Source organism: Gorilla gorilla, chromosome 13 (genome assembly GCF_029281585.2).
Source record: "Gorilla gorilla gorilla isolate KB3781 chromosome 13, NHGRI_mGorGor1-v2.1_pri, whole genome shotgun sequence".
In the NCBI taxonomy this organism is placed as follows: Eukaryota; Metazoa; Chordata; class Mammalia; order Primates; family Hominidae; genus Gorilla; species Gorilla gorilla.
The window spans coordinates 30,411,893-30,436,942 of NC_073237.2; the positions used below are offsets into that span (position 1 = coordinate 30,411,893).

At 40.2% G+C, this 25,050-nt stretch overlaps 1 protein-coding gene across 2 annotated transcripts in view; it reads right to left on the reverse strand.

The window, feature by feature from the left end:
* Positions 1 to 2,499: 2,499 nt before the first annotated feature.
* The window catches only part of RIGI (RNA sensor RIG-I), a 71,262-nt gene continuing 48,711 nt past the window's right edge, over positions 2,500 to 25,050 (reverse strand). For both annotated transcript variants that reach the window (XM_019033734.4, XM_063696276.1), the window contains 6 exons: positions 24,139 to 24,287; positions 20,138 to 20,228; positions 14,944 to 15,114; positions 13,486 to 13,637; positions 6,553 to 6,696; positions 2,500 to 4,598 (listed from right to left, as the gene is read on the reverse strand). In XM_019033734.4, coding sequence (XP_018889279.2) covers positions 4,302 to 4,598; positions 6,553 to 6,696; positions 13,486 to 13,637; positions 14,944 to 15,114; positions 20,138 to 20,228; positions 24,139 to 24,287 — 1,004 coding nt within the window. In that variant the 3' untranslated portion in view covers positions 2,500 to 4,301. The remainder of the gene's footprint in view (positions 4,599 to 6,552; positions 6,697 to 13,485; positions 13,638 to 14,943; positions 15,115 to 20,137; positions 20,229 to 24,138; positions 24,288 to 25,050) is intronic.

Sequence of the window (25,050 nt, forward strand, 5' to 3'; positions counted from 1 at the left end):
GCAACACTACAAAAAAATAAATAAATAAAATAAATCAGCCAGGTGTGCACCTATGGTCCCAGCTGTTCAGGAGGCTGAGGTGGGAGGATCACTTGAGCCTGGGAGGTCGAGGCTATGATTGCTCCACTGCACTCCAGCCTGGGCAATAGAGTGAGACCCTATCAATCACCTGCCCCCCCCCCCCCCAAAAAAAAGTATCTTGGCCAGTGTCTCAACCTTGCCCACTAACAAGCCTAAATAAACCAACTTCTTTTACCTGGTTCTTTAAGGGCTGGTCATCTTACTGTCCAAATTAAAAATATGCTGTTCTCCCTCCCATATTCTTTGGGAATGAAGATTCCCCTGTTTGTTTGGATAGTTTTCCAAATTCATTACTGCATTCCTGGCATCCACAGCAAGCTAAGAGTTAATATTTTTAATATAGCAAATAAGGACGAGGGATGCCCTTCATGTGTATTTACACACCAGATTTTTATGGTACATAGGGAGTAATCTAGGGAAAAGATATATTAGGCATGAATCTTAGCTGTGGTAGAAGCACAACTCAAATTAGCTTAAGGAAAAAAAAAAAAAAGCTGGCTCATAGAACTTGAGGACAGTGGTGGCCATGACTATGGGCTTGATTGGATCTAGGGACTCAAGCTCCCTTCCATTTGCCCCTCCAACCACCCCCCATCCCTCCACCAATCATACCTTCTGTTGGCCTCTGCAGTAGAGCGGCCTCTTCTGGGCCCTTCCACATGCCAGGGGATATGGCCACCAGCAGTTCTGGGGAAACCATTAATAATTTGTGATCTTAGAGATTTGTCTCCCAGTATTCCCTAGGGCAAAAATATTGGGAGTTCCTAGTCACCTAAATGAAGAACCTTATTTTTGGCTGTTTCCCTTTCAGGGCTCTAACAGGACTGTGGAGTAATGCACGGGGTTATGTAGGAGCAATGCAGAGCCACTTTTGAAAAACAGTAGCCAAGGTTCTACTGGCTGACTTCTTAGGACATTATTAAATATCATAAACACAAGTGGAATTTAACACCCAGCCAGTTTGTGTTCACCCAGACAGCATCATTATCATGAACAAAGATTATATAACGATTATATAGCTGATATTAAGTAAGTTTTAAAAGTTGACATCCCAAGAGTGAAGCCTACTTATTCAGTACAGATTTGTTGAATGAAATTCATAGTTTTATTTTATGGCATAATGAAACAGAGTTCCAGATATGTACCTGCCAAATTTGGTTCTGGTTGTCTTATCGTATGCAGGCTGGATACCTGCTACTGTGCTTCTACAGGATGTTAACAGTGTCCCCTGAGTAAAACAGTTCCAGGGTCAGTACATTTGGGAACCACTGAGTTAAATGGGTTTTATCACTGCAGAACAGACACAAGAACAATGTGTGCCGTAAATCACTGTTTGCAGGGAAGGTGGCAGCAAATGGCACAGAAACCCACCTGACCACAGAGTGCTTTCTTCTGGGCGTTCACGCACTGTGCTCCACAGGATGCTCTTGAGAAACATTGAGCTATGGTTGGTCTGTTGTTTGAAATTCAAATAATAATCCATTTTAAGGACAGGAATTGGTTTACTGACCTTGATGTTGAGATGACTCTTCATTTCAGGGTGAAAATATCACGGCATCAGCACAGGCCAGGACCGCAGAGATAACAAGGTGGTAGTTGTGTAACAGGTTGTGTCTGAACCACAGGAGCTTCAAAACATACACGGCTGGACACCCTGCCAGGATGCTGTAATGGGGCTGGGCACGTGTCCATGAAAAAGACTCCCCAGTTGTTTCTAAAATGTGGCCTTTGTTCTAGAAATGCAATGACCAGCATTTGGGAGTCAGTCAAAAGATCCACTTCCTAAAAGCCTACCTGCTCATTTCTTTCATTCAATATATATTAACCAAGTGCCTACTTTGTTTGAGTCCATGCCTGGCAATGACATTATTCCATTAAAAGTCAAACAAGGAAATGCTAAGTTCTCCTTATTTCACTTCAGTCTGCCTGCCTCAGTTGGCTGAATAGGGCTATTCACCTTCATCCAAATTGAATCATTTAGATACTTAAAAGAACTTTTCTTGGCCAGGCATGGTGACTCACGCCTGTAATCCTAACACTGTGGGAGGCCGAGGCAAGTGGATCACTTGAGGTCAGGAGTTCAAGACCAGCCTGGCCAACATGGTGAAACCCCGACTCTACTAAAAATAAAAAAATTTAGCCAGGTGTGGTGGTGGGTGCCTGTACCCAGCTATGTGGGACGATGAGGCAGGAGAATCACTTGAACCTAGAAGGCAGAGGTTGCAGTGAGCCGAGATCACACCACTACACTCCAACCTGGGCAACAGAGTGAGACTCCATCTCAGAAAAAAAAAAAAAAATAACTTTTATCTTATTAAATCTATTTCTAGTAGATGTTTTACATATCCTATTGGAGTTCTTAAACAATAGTGTATTAGTCCGTTTTCACACTGCTATAAAGAACTGCCTGAGACTGGGTCATTTATAAAGAAAAGAGGTTTAATAGATTCACAGTTCCACATGGCTGAGGAGACCTCAGGAAACTTACAATCATGGCAGAAGGGGAAGCAGGCACGTCTTACATGGCAGCAGATGAGAGAGAGACTGTGTGTAAAGGAGGAATTGTCAAACACTTATAAAACCATCAGATCTCATGAGAACTAACTCACTATCCCAAGAACAGCATGGGGACAACTGCCCCTGTGATCCAATCACCTCCCATCAGGTCCCTCCCTTGACACATGGGGATTATAATTCAAGATGAGATTTGGGTGGAGACATATAGCCAAACCATATCAAATAGCAATAAAAAAAATCACATAAGAAAAGACACTCAATAAAATGGAAAATGAAAAACAACTCATAAACTTGGTTTAAATAATCCATTTGTATTGGGTCTTAGTAAGAATACTACTACTAGTAACTATTATCAAGCAACTACTGTGTCATGTACTTTTCACACATTCTTTTAATTAAAAACTCTCCACTAACCCTTACAGTTCAGTATTATCCTTGTTTTACAGATGAAGAAAAGCCAAAGAGAAGTTATATAACTGGCAAGTTTCTCTGGCTCCCCGCCTGCACCACTGCTCACCAGATTGCATGGAGAGGGAGGCAGCTGTAACACCTCATCCCGTTGATCTCCAGGGAACTCAGACACTTGTTTCCATGTCCAGGAAACCACAAACTAAGCTCTTTGAAGCATCAGCAAACCTTGCTAAGTGACACGTGAATGCCATTTGGATACATATTCTAATCTTTCAAGTAGAAAGGACAGTCAGACTGCTTCATCTGTAACATCCAAGGGATCTAAGAACAGACATTCAGTCCAGGTGTTGAACATCAACATCATCATAGGAAAATGGTCAAAGAGAACAATGGCACACGTTAAGAGAACATATTAATAGGGCAAGATGTATAGTAAACTAAGTTTTCAAGAAGTATTTTATCATTTTTATGCTCACTACTAAAAGCTGACCACCGTAGAGTGGACACACATTGCTACATACAGCAACTCTACAGTGGACAGCTTTTAGTAGTAAGCATAAAAATGGCTTTATGTTCTCATGTTCTCTGTGTAGCCATACCACACGTTGCTACACCGGGAACATGAGTACATATAACCATTACATATACATACCTGTATGTATGTATATTAGTTACATATACATATGTACAGTATATACATGTATATATATTGAACCCTTGGAAGGGATCAGCAAAAAGGAGGACTCAATAAAAAAAGAATAGAACTAGAAGAGAGAGAAGCCCAGGGAGAGCTTCAAGAAGAGTGCTCAACAGGGCCAAATGCGCAGAGGTCAAATAGAAGGTTAAGAAGTGCCCAGTGGATTTGGCAACCAGAGTCACTGGTAACCTTCAAAAGAACAATTTCAGTAGATTGTTAAGGGCAAAAGCCAGTTTACAGTAGGTTAAGGAGAGAAAGGGAGATAAAAATTCCCAACATTCCATTCATTCATCTATCCCAGTGTGTACAGAGTGATTACTGTGTGTTTGTTGGCAGCTGACTCTAAAAAGAAGGCTAGAAATGAGGCTTTTTAATTTTTCCCAAGTACTGTGAGCTCTGTTGGCCTACAAAATACTCAGTACTGTGATTCACTCATTTGTGCTTTGCATATATAATATAGTACAAACTGCTAAAGATATTTTTTAAAAATATATTTTCACAGGGGTACAAGCGATCCATGATTATACCCACTATGTTTGTTTCTTCTCCACTCAAAGTTACTCATTCCCTGTAGCTGAAGATTGAGGCCCTGATATCATTTGGACATTTCTGCTGGATCAAATGGTATCTTCTCAAAATGAAAGTCCTTCCACTTCGAGTACAGTGTCTGAACTCCAGTTGCAATATCCTCCACCACAAAACTTTCAATTTTTATAACTGGAATCTCAAATGTCTTGTACTTCACATGGATTCCCCAGTCATGGCTGCAGTTCTGTCGGGCACAGAATATCTTTGCTCTTTTTTCAAAACTTGAAAACTGCTTTGGCTTGGGATGTGGTCTACTCACAAAGCATTCCTTAAAAGCATCTCCAAGCACAGTGTAATGGCATTCCTACAGATGAAGGGATGGAATAACACACAAAAGAGAACGTTAGAACCAGTACATAATTGTGATTTAAAAAAAAAAAAGAAAAGAAAACCCCACAATAATCTAAGGCAAAGAACAGGTGGGTCTCACTTATTTTACAATTGGAGGAAAAAAAAAAATAGATTCACCCAAAGTCCAGAGGAGGATCCATGCACCTGACTCCCCTCTACAGGCAGGGTGGGGTTGCAAGTGAGGACACTGGGCACCTCATAAAGAAGAAGATTAAGAAGGTTCCAGGTAACCCAGCTTCTGAAGGTAGATACTCATTATTCAAAAACAGAAGCAATGTTTGCTGAAAATTTGTGAAGCTGAAGTTCACCAGTGGCCCTGGCAGGCACAATCCAAAGGATACAGGGAAAACGACCAAGGTCAAGATGCAATTGAAGAAGGTCAGGGACTAATCTGTCCACAGGCCCCACCTAGAGTCAACTTTAGAGTAAACAGCTCAGAAACAAATGCAGATCCAACATACTAGTCCCTCAGGAAAACATAGGGTCTAAAAGGGCCATTTTTAGTAGAATAATCACCCAAACTGGAGCTGAAATGACATTTTACAGCTAAAGAAGCAGACTTAGAAAGGTAAGGGAACTTAGCAATATGACTCCTAATAGGCTTTTTGCCCAAACAGCTGAGCTGATGAGAGATTTCTGCTTTCTGAAGACGAACGGAACATCCTGAAGTAATAACTCCTCATCTGAGCCAGCCCAGCCCCTCCACTGTGCCCCCCATGCAAGAGTTATACCCCATATTTCTCTTTGGAGATTTTTCTAACCCTTTCTCTGAAAGTTTTAAGAAAAAAATATAAGGCTGCAATAGAAGGCTAATCTGCAGATGTCACATTTTACAAATAAGGAGATATTTTGTTTTCATTATAAAAGTGATCCATAGCCCAAAAGCAATGTTTGGAAAACATAAGGTAGCAGGAAAAGAGAAAAAAAATCATGGAATCTCACCACCAAAATATTAATACATTTTGGTATAGTTCCCCTAGCCTTTGTTTTTCTGTAGAAAGGTAGGTTTTTTGACTTTTTCTCTTGACAATGACAATGGTATTTGCTGCTGTTGTTTCACACAGCTACAAAGTAGCATCTTTACAATTCTGTGTTCTGGTTACTTTTTTCCATATTACCATTAGTTTGTAAGCAGTTTTTCATTATACTACATAAACTTCATAATTTTTTAAAATAAACTTTACTTTGGAACAATTTTAGATTTAAAGAAAAATTGCAAAGATATCCCAGAAAATTTCTGCATACCCTTTACCCAGTTTCCCCAAATGTTAACATCTCATATACCACAGCACATTTGTCAAAACCAAGATAATGAACATCAATACATTACTATTATCAAAACTACAGATTTTAGCACTCTTTCTCTAGTTGTATCCTTTATCTGTTCCAGGAGCTAATCCAGGACACGTCATTGCATTTAGCATGACTTTTTTTTTTTTTTTGAGACAGAGTCTTGCTCTGTCCACCCAGGCTGGAGTGCAGTGGCGCGATATCAGCTCACTGCAACCTCTGCCTCCCGGTTCAAGCAATTCTCCTGCCTCAGCCTCCCGAATAACTAAGATTACAGCCACCTGCCACTACGCCCAGCTAATTTTTGTATTTTTAGTAGAGACGGGGTTTCACTATGTTGGCCGGGCTGGTCTCGAACTCCTGACCTCGTGATTCGCCCACCTTGGCCTCCCAAAGTGTTTTGATTACAGGCATGAGCCACTATGCCTGGCCAAAAACTATTTCTTTATTATTGAACATTTAATATTTCTTTTTCACTTCTTAGCTTTTTTTAAATACACAGATCATGGCCACAATAACAATGGAAATAATAGTAGTTTTACTATAAATATTTCACCAACAGTAAGCTGTAGCTAGTGCTAAAACATGACCAGGCACTTTGTAAAAAGGCAGCTTACCTCTATCACTCTTACGTCAGCTGTGTAACATGCCAAGGCTTTGCACTTTCTGCAGAGCAGTTTTTTATTTTCCTTATCAGGTACGGGTTTTGGTTTTTCTTGACTATCTCTGATGAATTTTTCATGAGTCTGTATATGCAGAATCTAATGCAAAAAGAAAGACCGCAAATGTAATTTGAGTACAACATATATAGCAAGAAACAGGCACAGATACGTACAATACATATACATGCACACACATGTATAATCATTCATATACAACTTCCATGAACATGGTACCTGACTTTGTAAAATCACAGATTTTATTGGTTCTCCTAACTTAGTATTAGTCAATGCTTAATTGTGGCCTCCAATTAGTCTTTCAATTTCTTCATCAAAAATGCTCATAAAAGCACTAAAGATGTCCATAGAATAGTCATATGAACTATGCTTTCTACTTTAGTGTTTGGCAAAACTTGGAAAAAAAAACAAAACCTGTACCAGATATACAATATGCGCTGTTTCAGGCATAATTATATCCATTTGCAGGCACAAACTCAGTGAGTGATACAACAGACAGAAGAGCCCCTGATATGGTTTGGCTGTGTCCTCACCCAAATCTCAACTTGAATTGTATCTTACAGAATTCCCACGTGTTATGGGAGGGACCCAGAGGGAGGTAATTGAATCATGGGGGGCCAGTCTTTCCTGTGCTATTCTTATGATAGTGATTATGTCTCACAAGACCTGATGGGTTTATCAGGGTTTCCACTTCTGCTTCTTCCTCATTTTTCTCTTGCCGCTGCCATGTAAGAAGTGCCTTCTGCCTCCCTCCGTGATTCTGAGGCCTCCCCAGCCATGTGGAACTGTAAGTCCAATTAAACCTCTTTGTTTTCCCAATCTCGGTTATGTCTTTGTCAGTGGCATGAAAACAGACTAATACAGCCCCCAACATCTAAAACCTTTTTTCTCTCTCCCCTTCAGCCACAGGGAATATTGTTGCATACGTATAGTATGATTGTATTCTAATTCAAAATCTAGGCCTTGGCTAAGAACATGGTCCAACTTAGAACCATGGACATGATATTATAAAACTCTTCATACCAATAAACAGAAAGATCTCAAACTGAATGAAAAAAAAAAGACAATCATAGATGCCAACACTGAGAAGAGAAAGATTTTAAAGCACCTAATAAAGATGCTTCGATGGGCAATTATAAATACTTTTGAAACATAAACAGAAAACATAAAGGCTCAACAATGAAATGGAAGACAAAAAGTTCAGAACTGAAAGATACAACCAAAATAAAAAGTTCAATGGATGGGCTTTCCATAGCAGAATGGAAGGGACAAAGAAAAGAGTCAGTGAACTGAAAGAACAACAGAAATTACCCAATCTGAACAACAAAAAAATACACTGGGGGAAAAAAAAAAGCGCAAAGTCTCAAGGACCCGTAGGACTATAAAAAATGATGTCATGGCACTGGAGTTCTGCAAGGAGTGAAGAAAGAGCAGGGCTTAAAAAGTATTCACAGAAATGACCTCCAAATATATCCCAAATTTAACAAGCTACATCAACCAGGATTCAAGAAGCTGAACAAGCTCCAAACAGGATAAGCCCCTTCAAAAAACACTCTAAGACAGGTTATAATTAAATTTATGAAAACTGAAGAAAAAAATCTTGAAAGCAGCCAGAAAAAAAAAAAAAAATGACACCTTACCCATAGGGGGAAATCAGTCTGAATAACAGGAGATTTGTCATTAGAAACGATGGAGGCTACCTGGAAGTGGCACAATATTTTTTAAATGCTGAAAGAAAAGAACAGTCCACCCCAGAACCCTAGACTCAGCAAAATGCCACCTTCAAAAATAAAGGAGAAATGAAGACATTCTTAGAGGAAGGAACACTGAGAATCTGTCATCAGCAGATTTACCCTAAAAGAATGGCTAAAAGAAGTTTTCTAAACAGAGGAAATGATAAAAGGAACCCTGAAGCATCATGAAGGAAGAAAGAACACACTGATTTCCTCCATGTCTTCTATGGAAGATTCTGTCCGTCCCACTGGTTTATGGTTTATGGTGGCGCCTCTCCATATCAGATTATGCTTTCACGTGTCCCAGGTGGATCCAGACAGCCTAGGTGCAAATAGTGTCCCTGTCACTTAGCAGCTACGTGATTTGGGGCAAGTGCCTCATTTCTTTACATACAAAATGGGACAATAGCATCTGCTTCATGGACTGTCAGGAGATAACATGAGTTTATGACTGCTCAGGCCTGCCCAGCACAGGGTAAATGCCCATCACCGTTGCCTCCCTCTGTTGGGCTAGTCTTATGCTAAGAGCCATGAAAATGTTAATGGGGTGGCTTGTAGTTTTGTATTGATAAGGCAATCTCCATTCATTAGGGATTGCCTTATCAATACGAAACTACTAGCTACCCCCATTTTTATTTTTCTAGAAATATAGCGATTTTCATCTATGTATTATTTTATATAAACTCTAGAACCATTTTATCAAGTTAAAAGTATCATTTATGCTTTCAATATGGTTTGTGACACGTGAATAAGCGAATTTGGGGTGAATGCACATGTTTAAAATATTCAGTCATTCCATTCAAAAGCATGGCATTTCTTTTATCTTAATATCTCCCAGTAAAATTTTTTTATTTGTCCTCATTTCTGCTTCAAACTTTTCTGATTAGGCTGGTAGATGTAATGGTGAAACAGATGGGCTCTACCAACTCTACCATGAACTACCTGTGTGATCTACTGGCACTGAAGCTATTCAAGTCTCAGTTTCCTGCCTATAAAATGACATAGGAGGCACTACTGTATGGATTGCTGTAAAGCCTATTGATGTAAGTCAAGCATTTGCAGGGACTGTTGGAGAGTCAGTGTTCTATATGCATGAGCTGCAGTTATTGTCACTGCGAATGGAAATCTCCCTCCCCCTTATATCTTTTAATTGGTTATGGATCATACATAGATAATATATTGATTACCATACCACTTCAAATTCAAATTTGCTTTATATAAAAAAAAAAAATTTAGATCTAGCTTTTTTTTTTTTTTTTTTTTTTGAGACAGAGTCTCATTTTGTCACCCAGGCTGGAATGCAGTGGCACAATCTCAGCTCACTGCAACTTCCAGCTCCTGGGTTCAAATGATTCTCATGCCTCAGCCTCCCAAGTAGCTGGGATTACAGGCAGGTGCCACACATCCAGCTAATTTTTGTATTTTTAGTAGAGATGGGGTTTCACCATGTCAGCCAGGCTGGTCTTGAACTCCTGACCTCAGGTTATCCACCCACCTCAGCCTCCCAAAGTGCTGGCATTACAGGTGTAAGCCACCACACCCGGCTTCCTTTCCCCCCACTCCCCCTTTTTGAGATAGATTCCTACTATGTTGCCCTGGCTGGACTTGAACTCTTGGGCTTAAATGATCCTCCCATGTAGCTGGGGCAATAGGCGTGAGCCATCATGCCCAGCTAGGCCTAGAATGTTTTGATTTAAAAATACAAATATACTGGCTGGGCACGGTAGCTCACGCCTGTAATCCCAGCACTTTGGGAGGCCGAGGCTGGCATATCACTTGAGTCCAGAGTTCAAGACCAGCCTGGGCGACATAGCAAAGCCCCATCTCTACTAAAACTACAAAAAATTAGTGATGCGTGGTGGCACACACCTGTAGTCCTAGCTACTTGGGAGGCTGAGATTGCAGTGAGCCAATATCACACCGCTGCACTCCAGCCTGGGCGATAGAGTGAGACCCTGTCTCAAAAAAATAAATAAGAAATAATTAAAAAATTAAAAACCAAATATAATTTCCCCTTCCCCACTTCTTGGCCCCATCCCACCTGAAATTATCTTCATTATTTTTGTAAAAATAAAGGGTGTCCAGGCCTCCTGTTTTTAATCCAATTTTTCAGTTGTAAAACTGTTACATTATATGTATTTATCCCATTATTTCCTTTGGACAAATTTCTAGAATTGAAATCCCTGGGTTATATGATACACATTTTCCTATGAGCAATTTTAATTTTCTTTTTTAATTTCTTTTTTCAGATATGGTTCTAATCACTACTTAAGCAGAATAGAGGTTACCAGGAAAGAAGATGAAAATATAACCTTGCCTTTCAGGCATCCAACTTTTTAAAAAAATTCACTTATAATGGTATTCAATTATATACTGAAATTCAATTAAATACTAATAATCTCAAATATTTTAAGTGTTACTCTAGGCAATAGGTATAAATCCTAATAAGTTAAAACTATTACAGCTATACTTAAAACTAAGTAAAAATCAATAACTGGGTAAAGAGGCTCAACCAATCATAAGTTAAGTCTATGGCATACTGACCTTCACCCATGCAACCTGTGGCTAAAGAAGCAGCCTAGCTCCACACACTGAGGTGGAGAAAAGCAAACTATCTTAATTATGTGTAGTCATGGGTATGCATGTTGGAAGTTCTTTGTTCAAAATGAACTTTCTTTCACCCCATCTTTATTCTCTGCTCCATGAGGAAAGAAAAACAGCTTCCTCCTCATTTTGATTTCAAATAAACCTTCACAACCACAACTGTCATACCCTTCATCCCTTATTCCTCCAGAATGAAACACCACCAAATCCTGAAGCGTCCACCATGGAAATCAGTTCTTGGATACCTCTGGGCTGTCTACATGTTAAGATGGCTGCAGAGTGACCAGAGAATTCTGGGGCGGGGGATGGGGAGTGCTCTAGTGACAGCAGGCCACACACAGACAATGGACAGTACAGCTGGGGCGCTGGGGAAGAAAGCAGTCTCCCAGTACTCTGCTCATCCCTCTCCCTTTCCTGTTCTTGCAGATTGCCCTAAAGAGCTCCAAGCTTTTGCCCTCTGTTCTGCAGAGTTCCTTCCTTCCGTTAAAACCCATATACAGGGACCAGGATGCTCAAACCCAAACCCCAAACCCTTATCAAAGCACCCACAAAAGGGAGGGCTCACCCCTAGAACCATAATTCCCTTTAGTTTTAAGAATGTAAGATTTTCCCTACCTCGTTATACTTTTACTAAGCCTTTTTTGTTTGTTTTTTTGAGACGGAGTCTTACTCTGTTGCCCAGGCTGGAGTGCAGTGGCGCGATCTCGGCTCACTGCAAGCTCTGCCTCCTGGGTTCACGCCATTCTCCTGCCTCGGCCTCCCGAGTAGCTGAAACTACAGGCACCCGTCACCGCGCCTGGCTAATTTTTTGTATTTTTAGTAGAGACGCGGTTTCACCGTGGTCTCAATCTCCTGACCTCGTGATCCACCCACCTCGGCCTCCCAAAGTGCTGGGATTACAGGCATGAGCCACCGCGCCCGGCCTTTACTAAGCCTTTGAAAGCAAATCCTTCCCCTTTGAGCAGGGCAGCTGGGCCTGGTCATGTATGATAGGACAGGGATACCAACACAACTCAGGCTTCCCAGCTGCCAGTAACTCCCAGCTACACTGGTTATAGGGCTTCTTGTTCCCTACCATCTCTGCCTATCTATCTGTAAGTGTTACGGGAACCCCAAATGCTATTACATAGCCTGATTCAACAGATACTTAACCCATTTCCTCCTCACCCCACTCCTTATCCTGGTGTGCTGGCTACAAAAGAATGCCTACATCTGGTCTAGCCTCTCTCTTCCTCAACAGACTTTTACTCTGTTGCTTCTGTCACGTGAGTCTAAGTAGCTTGTCACCTAGGAGAAGAGATAAAAATTATGCCATGGCTATTAAAACACGTGGTTTTAAAACATGTATTGGCAATATATTTTACAAAATGCAAAGGTGGCTCAGTGAAAAGAGAATAGAGAATCCCATCCCCAGTAAAACTAAGGGAGGAACTAAATAATTTCCCTGCAATTCTTCTCACTGAAAATGTGGAAGAGGTGGTTCTAGATAACTTAAATCTCCCAGCTTTAGGAAGAAAAATGTTTTTTAGATTAGTAAACATTGACAAAGTTGTGATTTGTGTCCTAAAATAAGTGTTAATCTGCTTTAGATAATTGATTGTCAATACTTTTTGGAGCACAGAGATTATGACTTTTTAAAATTATAGACACTATGGAGCTGGCCTGTTAAACTGTAAGGTTCATCTTCATGAAGTTCGACTATGGCTCACACTTCTGTCCAGTAACAGCTCTCATTTCTTGGGCATGTATTTTATGCCAAGCGCTAAGAGATGCAATGCATACATCTCATTTATCCTCATGACCACCCTGGGAGTTAAATACTATTATTTTCCCCACTTTTTACATGAGGAGATTGATTATTTAAAAGACAGAGCAACTGCCTGAGGTCACACATCTTGCAAGTGATAGAACTGGGATTTGAACCATGGATTCTAGTGTTAAAGCTCTCCCCTAGCCCTGCAGTGATCATGCTTCCAGAGATTCTGAGATGAAAATCTCTGTAATGGGTCTGGAGAAAGTGTAGGTATGTGTTTCTTGACTTTCTCCAATCTGATTTCATGTTTCTGTGTTACGGAAATTACAATGAAATGAAGGTCATTACACTAAGAGGTTGATCTGAATAGGCATCCCATTCCAAGGTGTATATCATTGTCCACAGCTATAAAAAGACATTCCAATACCTGCACAGTGACCTAGGAGCTTTTCTCTGAGGACTCTTTGGAGAGAGATTTAAGGAAGAGACTAAGAACAGCTGTTTTTTCCAGTATTAGGATATAGTCCTTGAGATGAACTGTCAACTAGAGAAATCCTAGCTCAATTTGCCTTTTAGATCTGAAAACATAACTTCAGTTATTAGCACTATTAAATATAATTTAACCTCACTGACATTTAAAAACAGAATGAATTTAATATTCACTAAGTATAAACTTTTTGTTGTAATATAACACTCTAAGCAATATGATAAAAGGTACCAACCATCCTCACATTCCCTGATAGTCATTTATGGTCAGATGCTGGAAGAATAACGTAGACTTACCTTTTCCCTAAATACTGCTTCGTCCCATGTCTGAAGGCGTAAAATAGAGTCATTCATCATTTTTTCTTTGTACATGTTTATTTGTTCTTTTTCAATTACACCAGCATTACTAGTCAGAAGGAAGCACTTGCTACCTCTTGCTCTTCCTCTGCCTATTAGAAAATAAATATTTTAGTTGGTGTTTTTGACTTAAAGCTCTGATATAATCTGCAAATAGGTAAACAAATAGAGGTACTCCTAAAATTCAACTTTGGTTCACTGAATCCCACTTCCCAGGAAAGTTGAGCTGTTAAAGAGTGAACTCATGAGGCAGGATTGCTTGAACCCAGGAGTTTGAAGCTGCAGTGAGCTAGGATTACACCACTGCACTCTAGCCTGGGTGACAGAGAAAGACCTATCGCAAAAAAAAAAAAGACTCAAATGCAGGTGTGCACCTGCATGTTAAATATGTGGAAAAACTAGGAGCCCACCTTAGGCTGGCTTTCTCAGGGTCTCAACAATGCAGGGTGATTAGACAGCCGTATTGTCAGAAACACTGCTTTAAAGATACCTACATGAACCCCCAGTATGACACTGTGATGGCTCTAAGATGAGCAGTAAACAGGCCCTCCTTCAAGAACCTTCTAGACAATGAGGAAATAAGATCTCTTCATAACCAGCAAAACATAGGTGGAAAATTTTAAGTGCTATTACAAAGATAGATATAAAGGGTTATAGGCTTTATATGTTCAAAAGAGAGATTTTTGCCAGCTGGGAGGATTAGGGTCAGGTGATATGGAGGCAGGGGAAGAGGTAAAATGAAGAGTAGCAGTATCTGAGCAGTTCCTTCAACAAGCAATAAGTGAGGAAGTCAGGTTGGCGGAAGTGGATAATGCACAAAAGGGAAGAATGGGAAATAAAGTTGGAATGAAATAGGTGTTGGATTTTGGAAACTCTTTAGCATCAAGTAAATTGGGGAACCACTGGCGTTTCAATACAAGGAAGTGACACGATCAGAGCTGTTTTTTAGGAAAAGTAATATGATAGCTGTACTTATGGAATTTTAAGAAGAAAAGGAAAAAGGAGGAAAGAATAGTTAGGAGACTAGTCTAGTCCAGGTGGGGCAGAAGAACTCTGGAGTATCCCTTCTTGAATACAGGGGGCCCTTCAGCCCACCAGCACCACCATGAAAGGTTTACACGTTGACTGGCAAAGCTTCAATCCAAGTTGGAATTATTCTTCCATAAATATATCAGTCAATGCCAGGCAAGTAAGCAGCACCATTGTAAGAATCAAAGTAGAGTTTATGTTAGTGAACAAAACTGTAGCCACCTTAAGGGCCAATGATACCAAAGTGCACTGTGCCATTGGTCACATACTCAACCATGGCTCAGTAAAGAGAAAGGCCAGAATGACACATACACTTATAAATCAGTCAAAACAGAATCCGTGTAGGAATGGCCTCAAAGCTTCTCTTACCTCTGGTTTGGATCATTTTGATGACATTGCCCACATACTCATAAAGGATGACAAGATTGCACTGTGCAATGTCAATGCCTTCATCAGCAACTGAGGTGGCAATCAGAATATTGTGATCTCCACTGGCTTTGAATGCATCCAATATACACTTCTGTGCCGGGAGGGTCATTCCTGTGTCAGTCAGAGTAAGAGGGCATTATACAACTCACCAAAGAGGGAACTTCCCCCTTGAAAAAACAGCTACTAATTATGGAATGCTTATTACATGCCAAGTACTGTGATAAGTACTTTATATCCATGATCTCACAACACACCTAGGCAGTGGGATCTATTCCTATGCCTGTTTCAGAAAGGACATTTAGGGTGGCATCTAACACTCAGACTCTGCCACAAGACTGAGTTCAAATCCCAGCTCTGGGAGACTTACTAGTTGTATGGCTTTAGCCATATTATCCAAGAAATAGACATTTTTGCAGAAATATCAACACCTAATTGTAACACCTTTACATGTGTGTAAGAATTTATAGCTGACAAAACATTTTCACATCTTCTCACTCACCAGAGCATCATAAAGCCCTATAGGTCAAAGGGTAAGTGCTCTGATTCCCCTTAACAAATGAGGGTCGTGCCAGGCATGGTGGTTCACGCCTATAGTCATAACACTTTAGGAGGCCAAGGCAGGTGAATCACTTGAGCCTAGGAGTTTGAAATCAGCCTGGTTAACACAGGGAGAACCCATCTCTACAAAAAATTTAAGAATTAGCTGGGCATGGTGGCACACACCTGTAGTCCCAGCTACTAAGGAGGCCTAGGTAAGAGAATCACCTGAGCTGGGGAAGTTGAGGCTGCAGTGAGCCATGATGGCACTACTACACTCCAGCCTGGGCAAGAGAATGAGACTCTATCTTAAAAAAAAAAAAAAAAAGACACAAATGAGGGGCTTGAGTTTCCAGAAGTGAGGTAAACTGACAAACTAGCTATCAGCAGTGTTGGGCCTTGAACTTCAGTTTAAGACCCTAATAGCGTGCACTGTTGGGGTGTCTGCCTCCCCATACACAAACTAAGAATCATTTTCTGCCACACCCACCCACAATACAGTTGTATTATGTTTCTCTATGAAAGAGGCAATGCTATCTGCTCACCAATCCTGTTTCTTTCTCCTGCTAGGCACACACAGCTGAATTATACTTCGCAATCTAAACTGTCACTAATGGCATGTAGACAGAGGTCATGTGTGTCCCTTCCAAACCAGACCCCTAAAAATTGTCCATGTTCTCGTTATTTCTCATCAATGGACCAGATAAGGTCATAGTGGAGGATTTGGAGACCCCCTGTGATGACAGAGCCATAACAAGGAGGGAGCCTGGGTCCCTACAATAAGTGGAAGAGGATGGAGCAGAGCCCCTACCCCTACCTATCTACACCTGTGAGTGTGAGCTATAACTTTTATTTTGCCCTGCCCCTGAGATCGTGAGGGTTGTCTGTTAGAGCAATTAGATTACCCTGATTTATACACAGCCTGTTACTGGCTGCAGCTACTGGACTGAAATAAGCATTTGAACTATGTTGGGCCAATCCAATTCTTCCCTCTTGGAATCTGAAATTGGGATTGGAGACAGGTAGTAAATCAGGAAGGTGTGGGGCAGTCATGAATGGAGAAGCAGAGACAGCAATCTGTAAAGGGAAAACTGTGAAGCAGATGTGCAGGATTCAGGATTGCAATTGTCCACAAAGCCCGAGTGCACTTCTGGACTGCGGGTTCTATGGTAGACCCAATTATCCCGGTAGCAGCCACACCCCCTTCTGCTTAGACTAGCCTAAGTGGGTTTCTGTTAATTGGGGAAAAGAAAGGATCTTGACTAAGACAACCACATACTGCCTTCTAATATCCTGTGATAGTGGAAGCTAAATTTAAATTGTCTGAATACAGTGTGAAGTTTGGATGTGATAATCACCCAGTTTGTGTGATCATGGCGGACACCCAAAATGGTGGCTCAAACAATATGCGCACTTCGAACCGTGTGGATCCTAAAGACATCTACGTTTATCTATTAGTAGAATCACCTGATCTCCACTCACTGCTCACAGGGCGGACCCACCTCAGGCAGGTAGAGCAAGGTAATCCATATTACTTTCCATTACCTAGCTGGCAGTGGACTCAAGAGTTTGTGGAAAAAGATCCCTTGTGGTTTTTGAATTATTTACCATTCAAAGTCATGAAAATTCAAATTGCAGGCAGCTTTATTTTCAGAAAGTTGCTTAAAAATCAATCTCTAAACATTATTTTGATTTTACTTTTGAGCTTTCTTTATCCAGAATACTTTTTTTAAAGATACATACTTTCTGTTATTTTTGAATCCATGTATTCTCAGTAAAACCAAAATCAAACAAATGATGAACATTGTGGACCATTACATAAAAGTTCTGGATGTGAATAGTAACTAACATTTAACATATATTGAGCACTCACCACATGCCAGGCATTGTTCTAAACCAGAAGTGGGCAAACTTTTTCCATAAGGGCTAGATGTATAGTAAATACTTTAGGCTCTGTGGGTCATGCTGTCTCAGCTACCCAACACTGCCATTATAGTGGGAAAGCAGCCACAGACAATACATACATGAATGGTCATGACTGTGTTCCCCCAAAAAGTTATTTTATAGACAATGAAATTTGAATTGCACAAACCTTTCACATGTCATAAAATATTCTTTTGATTTTTTTTTTCAAACAAAAATCATTCTCAGGTCAAGAGTCATTCATAAGCAGGCAGTGAGCCAGATTTTGCTACTGACATTAACCCTCTCAGCTAGGTACTATTATTATTTTTCCATTTGACAGATGAAGAAAGTAAGTCATGAAGAGGTTAGGTAACCTGCTTCTTCACGAAACAGGAAATTAAGAAATGGAAATGTGGAAATATACAAATTTAGCAAACTGAACTTTTGCTTGTTTACATGCAGCTTTTTGTAAAAAAAAAAAAAAAAAGGTGTTCACAATTCTTCTAGCTTAACTGTGCAAGGAAGAGGATCAGACCAGAAACAAATTCAGCTAAAATTGTCTTAATTTACTGGTAAATCAAGTTTAACCCATTCGATAAAAGCTATAGAGTTCACACTGATAAACTGAGTGAAGAAAATACTTCAGTGGTCTCTACCTCAGAGTTAACAGAATTTATAGAAGCTCCAATTGGCTAGGCATGGTGTTTCACACCTGTAATCCCAGCATTTTGGGAGGTCAAGGTGGCAGATTACTTGAGGCCAGGAGTTCAAGACCAGCCTGGCCGACATGGCAAAATCCCATCCCTACTAAAAATACAAAAATTAGCTGGGCATGGTGGTGTGCACCTGTAATCCCAGCTACTTGGGAGTCTGAGGCATGAGAATCACTTGAAACTGGAAGGTTGCAGTGAGCTGAGTTCGTGCCACTGCACTCTAGCCTGGAAAACAGAGCAAGACTCTGTCTCAAAAATAAAATAAAATAAATAAAAGTTCCAATTTTTTCCTAATATATTTCCAGCCCAAATCTTGAGATATATTTTGCTAAGGCCAAAACAATTTCTTTTCACCATCATCATCTACTAAACAATGAGCATCTCTGGAACAGACATCATGCGTGATTAATTTCTTAATTTATTCATCTATTCAGTCAAACATTTATTCAGCAATTATGGCTTGTCAGATAAAAATAATGATTAAAAGGTCCATTTTTATCCACAAGGAGCTCACATTTTGTAGAAGAAAAATATAAATAAGAAGCTATAATTGAGTATGATGAGCACAGAAAGGATGCTATGCGAATGTGGAAGAAGGAGATCTCTACCAGTTTTTGGAGGTTGGGGAAGGCTACATGGCAGAAGCACAATGCCTGGCACAGCACAAGTTATAAATAAATGTTGTTGAATGAATGGATGAATAAATGAACAAACCAATAAGAAAATATTTCCTGAGTGTCTATTTGTGGAGGAACAACAAAGTTTGAAAATCAAGTAGGACTCATGTTGGAGTCAGATCGCAGAGAACTGAATCCCAACCACAAGAATATGGTGTTAGACTTCATGTGGTGAGCCACTTTTTAAGATCTGAATCTACTTTTCATATTTATGAAGTTTAAAAATGACATGAAGGGAAAGTGCGAGGGTGATAACTAGGGGCTGACAGGGTGGGTATGGGAGGGTGCTTATTATAAACAACACTAAATAGGAAGACTTGTCAGTGCCAGTCACTGAGGGGTGGGGGGCACAGCTGTGAGGTGGTCAGGATGAGGGCAGGCCACCTAGGATCCTCCCAGATAATAACACAGGCAGCCTTTTATCCTTTGACCACTCTAGCTGGATTTCAGAATTGTCTGCTTGGACTTTTTAAAATTGTAAAATACATGATATACACAAAAGCTATGCATATCTACTGCTTAAAGAGTAACAATAAAACAGAAATAGAACATTTCTATTTCTAGACAATCTTAATCTATTGGTTGAAAATTTGAGCAGGATAATAATGCGCGCAAGCATGACTTAAAAAACAACCCTGGCTTTGTCTGCAGGACATATGAGAGGAGGCAATGTCTACAAGGAAAGAGACTGGAGTGGTTTTTGGCATTTGAGCATTGTGATGGCTTTTTGATGCATTAACTTGGCTAGGCCAAACAACAGTTCCCAGTAATTCATCTAGGTACTGCTCTGAAGAGATTTTACCGATGTGATTCAAGTCCCTAATCAGTTGACTTTAAGTCAAATCAAAAGAGAGTTCACTCCAGGTGGGCCTGGCCTAATCAGGTGAGCCTTTTAAAAGACTGCTTAGGCCTTCTCCAAGGTCAGAGACTCCAAACAGCTCATGCCTGGGGGGTTCCAGTCTGTTCCTGATAGTCTCTTCCTGACTACCTGCCCTACATGCTTCAGACTTGCTTTGCCAGCCCAATTGTGTAAAATTCCTTGCAAGAAATCTCTGTATATGTGCGTGTGGACACATATACAACACACACCTCTCATATATATGTATAATCACCTACTGCTTTTGCTTCTCTGGTTAAACCTTGACTGATACAAGCATTAAAACAGAATTTGAAATATATATTAAAACAGAATTTGAAATATATATTATATATATACACACACACATATACATACATACACACACACACACACATATTCTTAAATGCATAATCCACTAAATCTAATTCACTATATATAAATACCTGTGTTCTGATTTGTTTTGCCACGTCCAGTCAATATGCCAGGTTTTAGAAAACTGAGTTTAGGATTTCCTTCAATCCAATTTTTTAAAGCCTGAAAATGAAAAGCAATTATCAATTGGACACTCCTTATAAATCATTTGTATTAATTCAATATTGAAATACATGCAAAAAGAAAAAAATTTAAAGTTAGTACACGTACAGTTTTCAGACTGACAAACCTGAGAAAAAAAGCATTTTGGAATAGAACTCTAGGTAATAATGAACTAAAATGGCATAGATCTCTGTAACCTGATATGGTTTAATCTCTAAGACTTTTTTTTTTTTTTTTTTTTTTTGAGATGGAGTCTTGGTCTACCGCCTAGGCTGAGTGCAGTGGCACGATCTTGGCTCACTGCAACCTCCGCCTCCCAGGTTCAAGCAATTCTTTGCCTCAGCCTCCCGAGTAGCTGGGACTTCAGGCATCAGCAACCATGCATGGCTAATTTTTGTATTTTTAGTAGAGACAGGGTTTCATCATGTTGGCCAGGCTGGTCTTGAATTCCTGACCTCGTGATCCACCCACCTCATCCTCCCAAAGTGCTGGGATTACAGGCATAAGCCACCGCACCTGGCCATCTCTAAGACATTTTTAAGAGAAAAAACAAAAGTTCAAAAATAGTGGGTATGCAGAATAAGTGAGTTTAGCATGATCACAGGACAGGAGATCAATATACATAATTCAACTGTATTTCTACATACTAGCAACAAACTATTGGAATTTCAAAAGTTTTTAAGTACTGGACACAGTGGCTCACACTTATAATCCCAGCATTTTGGGAGGCCGAGGCAGGAGAGTCACTTGAGCCCAGGAGTTCAAGACCAACCTCGGCAACATGGCAAAAGCCTGTCTCTACTAAAAATACAAAAATTAGCTGGGCATGGTGGCACACGCCTGTAGTCTCAGCTACTCAGGAAGCTGAGGCAAGAGAATCGCTTGAACCGGGGAGGCATAGGTTGCAGTGAGCCAAGGTTGTGCCACTGCACTCCAGCCTGGGTGACAGAGCGAGACTCCGTCTCAAAATTAAATAAATAAATAAAAATAAAAATTAGCTGGGTGTGGTGGTTTACACCTGCAGTCCCAGCTACTGGGGAGGCTGAGATGGGAGAATCACCTGAGCTAAGGAAGTTGAGGCTGCAGTGAGCTGTGATCACACTAGTGTACTCCAACCTGGGCAATGAGAGTGAGACCCTGTCTCAAAAAAAAAAAAAAAAAAAAAGTTTTTAAAGTACCATTTATAATAGCAGCAAAAAATTAATACCTAGGTATAAGTCTAACAAAATATGTGCAGAATCTGCTGAAAATGACCAAACACTGATAAAAGAAACCAAAGAACATCTGGTTAGTCCACCTTTAAAGTAGCCCTCAATGATCTCCACCTTCTGTATTCAGATCCTCATGTAATCCCCTCCCCTGAGTGTGAAGGGGACTTACTGACTTGCTTCTAATGAATAAAATACAACAGATGCAATGTGGCATCATTTCCAAGATGAAGTTATGACTGTGGCTTCCAAATTAGACACGCTCTATCTCAATCTCTGGGATCACTCTCTCTAGGGGAAGCCATCTGCTGGTCTGTGAGATGGACCTGTGGAGAGGCCCACATGAGGGAACTCAGAGGCTCTTCAGCCAACAGCCATATGAGAGGAGTTTGGAAGTTAACCTTCCCCAGTCAAGCCATGGCCAACACCTTCACTGCAGCCTCATGAGAGATCTTCAGCCGGAAACACCCAGTTAAACTGTTTCCAGATTCATGGCTCACAGATATTGTAAGATAATAGATGTTTGTTGTTTCCAGACACTCAGTTTTAGGGTAATTGTTCCTCAGCATTATGTAACTAATACGGAAGCCATACATAAATAAAGAGATACACTATGATCATGGATTAGAACACTCAATATTGTCAAGATGTCATTTCTCCCCAATTTTATCTTTATGTATTTTTAAAAATATTTTATTTTTTCAAGACCAAGTCTCACTCCATCACCCAGGCTGGAGAGAAGTGGTGCAATCTCAGCGCACCGCAGCCTTCACCTCCCAGGTTCAAGTGATTCTCCTGCCTCAGTCTCCCAAGTATCTGTGATTACAGCTGCAAGCCACCACGCTAGGCTAATTTTTGTATTTTTAGTAGAGACAGGGTTTCACCATGTTGGCCAGGCTGATGTCAAACTCCTGACTTCAAGTGATCCGCCCGCCTCAGCCTCCCAAAGTGCTGGGATTACAAGTGTGAGCCACCATGCCCAGCCTCAATTTTGTGTTCAGATTCAATAAAATCCCAGCAGATTTTTTCATAGATGTGGACAAGCTGCCTCTAAAATATATATAGAAAGGCAAAGGAACATAGCTAAAAACAACCTTTAAAAAAAAATTGGAGGACTCACATCACCCCATGTCAAGACTTACTATCAAGCTACAGTAATCAAGACAGCATGGAATGGGTGAAGAGGTATATGTATGGATCAATAAACAAAACAGAGAATCCAGAAACAGATCCATGCAAATATAGTCAACTGATGTTTTCAGAAGTTACAAAGGCAATTCAGTGAAGAAAGGATAGTCTTGTCAACATAGAGAACTGGAACTGAATGTCCATACACAAAAAGAAAAAAAAAAGAAAGCATCTCAACCAATACCTCACGCCTTATACAAAATTAATTTAAAATTGACTGTAGACCTAAATGTAAAATGTAAAGCTGTAACACTTCTAGATGATAACATAGTGAAAATCTTTGTGACCTTAGGTAAGCAAAGGATCTTTAGAGATAATACCGCCACAGGCAAAAACCCATAAAAGAAAAAACTGATATACTGAACTTTGTCAAAACTTAAAACTTTCAATCTGCAAAAGATACTGTCAAGAGAATAAGCAGACAAGCCACAGACCAGAAGAAAATATCTGCAAATCACATTTCTGACAGAGGACTTTTTTGTCAGACTATAAAAAGAATTCTCAAAAACTCAATCAGATGATAAAACAATCTTTTCAAAAGATTGGTTTTCAAAGATCTGAACAGACACCTCACCAAGGCAGTTACAGATCGCTAATAAGCAGAAGAAAGATGTTCAGCCATATTACTTATTAGTGAAATGAAAATTAAAACTCTAATGAGGTATCATTACCTACTCACAAAATGACTAAAATTTGAAAAGTAAACAAAGGAAGAAATGCTTGCTCTACAAGTATCAATACTTACAATTAGAGTGACTATCATAGTGACAGCATGAAGCCAGGTTCCAAAACTTTGAGAGGGCAAGGTGGGAGGATTATGTGAGGCCAGGAATTCAAGACCAGTCTAGGCAACATAACAAGACCCCACCTCTACAAAAATAAATAAACAAATTAGCTGGGCATGGTGGCAGATGACTGTAGTCCCACGCATGGTGGCAGAGGGTGATGAGGTGGGAGAATCACTTGAGTTTGAGAGGTTGAGGGTGCAGAGAGCCATGACTGCGCCACTGCATTCCAGCCTAGGTGACAGAGTGAGACCCTGTCTCTAAGTGGGGGAAAAAAAAAAAACAGTGAGGCATTATAAGGATAAACATATAATCAGAACAGAATAGAGAAACCCAAAACAGACTCACACACACACATATATGGTTTCTTGACCATAGAGAGAAAACGGCTTTTTTTTTTTTTTTTTAGACACAGGTTCTACCTCTGTTGCTCAGGCTGGAGTGCAGAGTATGCTGTCATGATCACTGCAGCCTCAATCAATCCTCTAGACTTAGCCTCCCAAGTAACTGGAACTACAGGTGCACAGCACCAGCTAATTTTTCTTTTTTAAGAGATAAGGTCTCACTATGTTGCCCAGGCAGGTCTTGAACTCTTGGCCCCAAGCAATTATCCTGCCTTGACTTCCCCAAACTTCTGGGATTACAGGTGTGAGACACCATACCCAGCCCAATCTTTTCAATGAATAGTGCTGGGTCCATTTGTTATCTACAAGGAGAAAAAAAGCTTACATCCACAAGTGCTCTGGTTTTCACAAAGAGAATTGTTATTGTCTCTGGGTTTAAGTGGTACTCTTCTTGTAAGATGAAGCAGAGGTCTTCAAGTTTAGGATTCTCATTGCTGGGATCCCTGGAAACACTTTCTAGTTCCTGCAGCTTTTCTGCAAATGGGAAACATTTTATAAATGGCTTATAAATTCTAAAAATTTAGAACACACTGTGACCTTTAGCTATCGTTCAAACAGCTGATCTCTAAATCTTTGACCAGAATTTTATGAGTAATAAGTACTGTTTTAAATTGGTACAACCTTTTAAGAGGTAATTTGGCAATATATATCAAAACATAATACACACACACATCTTTTGATCCAATAATTCTACATCTAAGAATTTGAGACACAGTTATATTTAGAAAATTATGGAAGAGGTCTCCAAGGATTTCACCATACCACTGTTTAGGGTATAAAAGAAAAACAGAAAACCTAAGTGGCCAACAATCGGGAAACAATTCAAAAGATCATGGGCTATGCATCTGATGTTAATACAATGTGGCTGTGAAAATTAATAAGGGAGCTATGTACATGATATATATGATACCAAAAATATTTTAAGGTTAAAAAAATCAAGGTAAGGACAGTATGTTCAGTATTATCCCATCTTTAAAAATATAGTCAGGCCGGGTGCGGTGGCTCACACCTGTAATCCCAGCACTTTGGGAGGCTGAGATGGGTGGATCACCTGAGGTCAGGGGTTCAAGACCAGACTGGTCAACATGGTGAAACCCCATCTCTACTTAAAATACAAAAATTAGCCAGGCTTGGTGATGGGCGCCTATAATCCCAGCTCCTCAGGAGGATGAGGCAGGAGAATCACTTGAACCTGGGAAGCAGGGGTTACAGTGAGCCAAGATCTCACCACTGCACT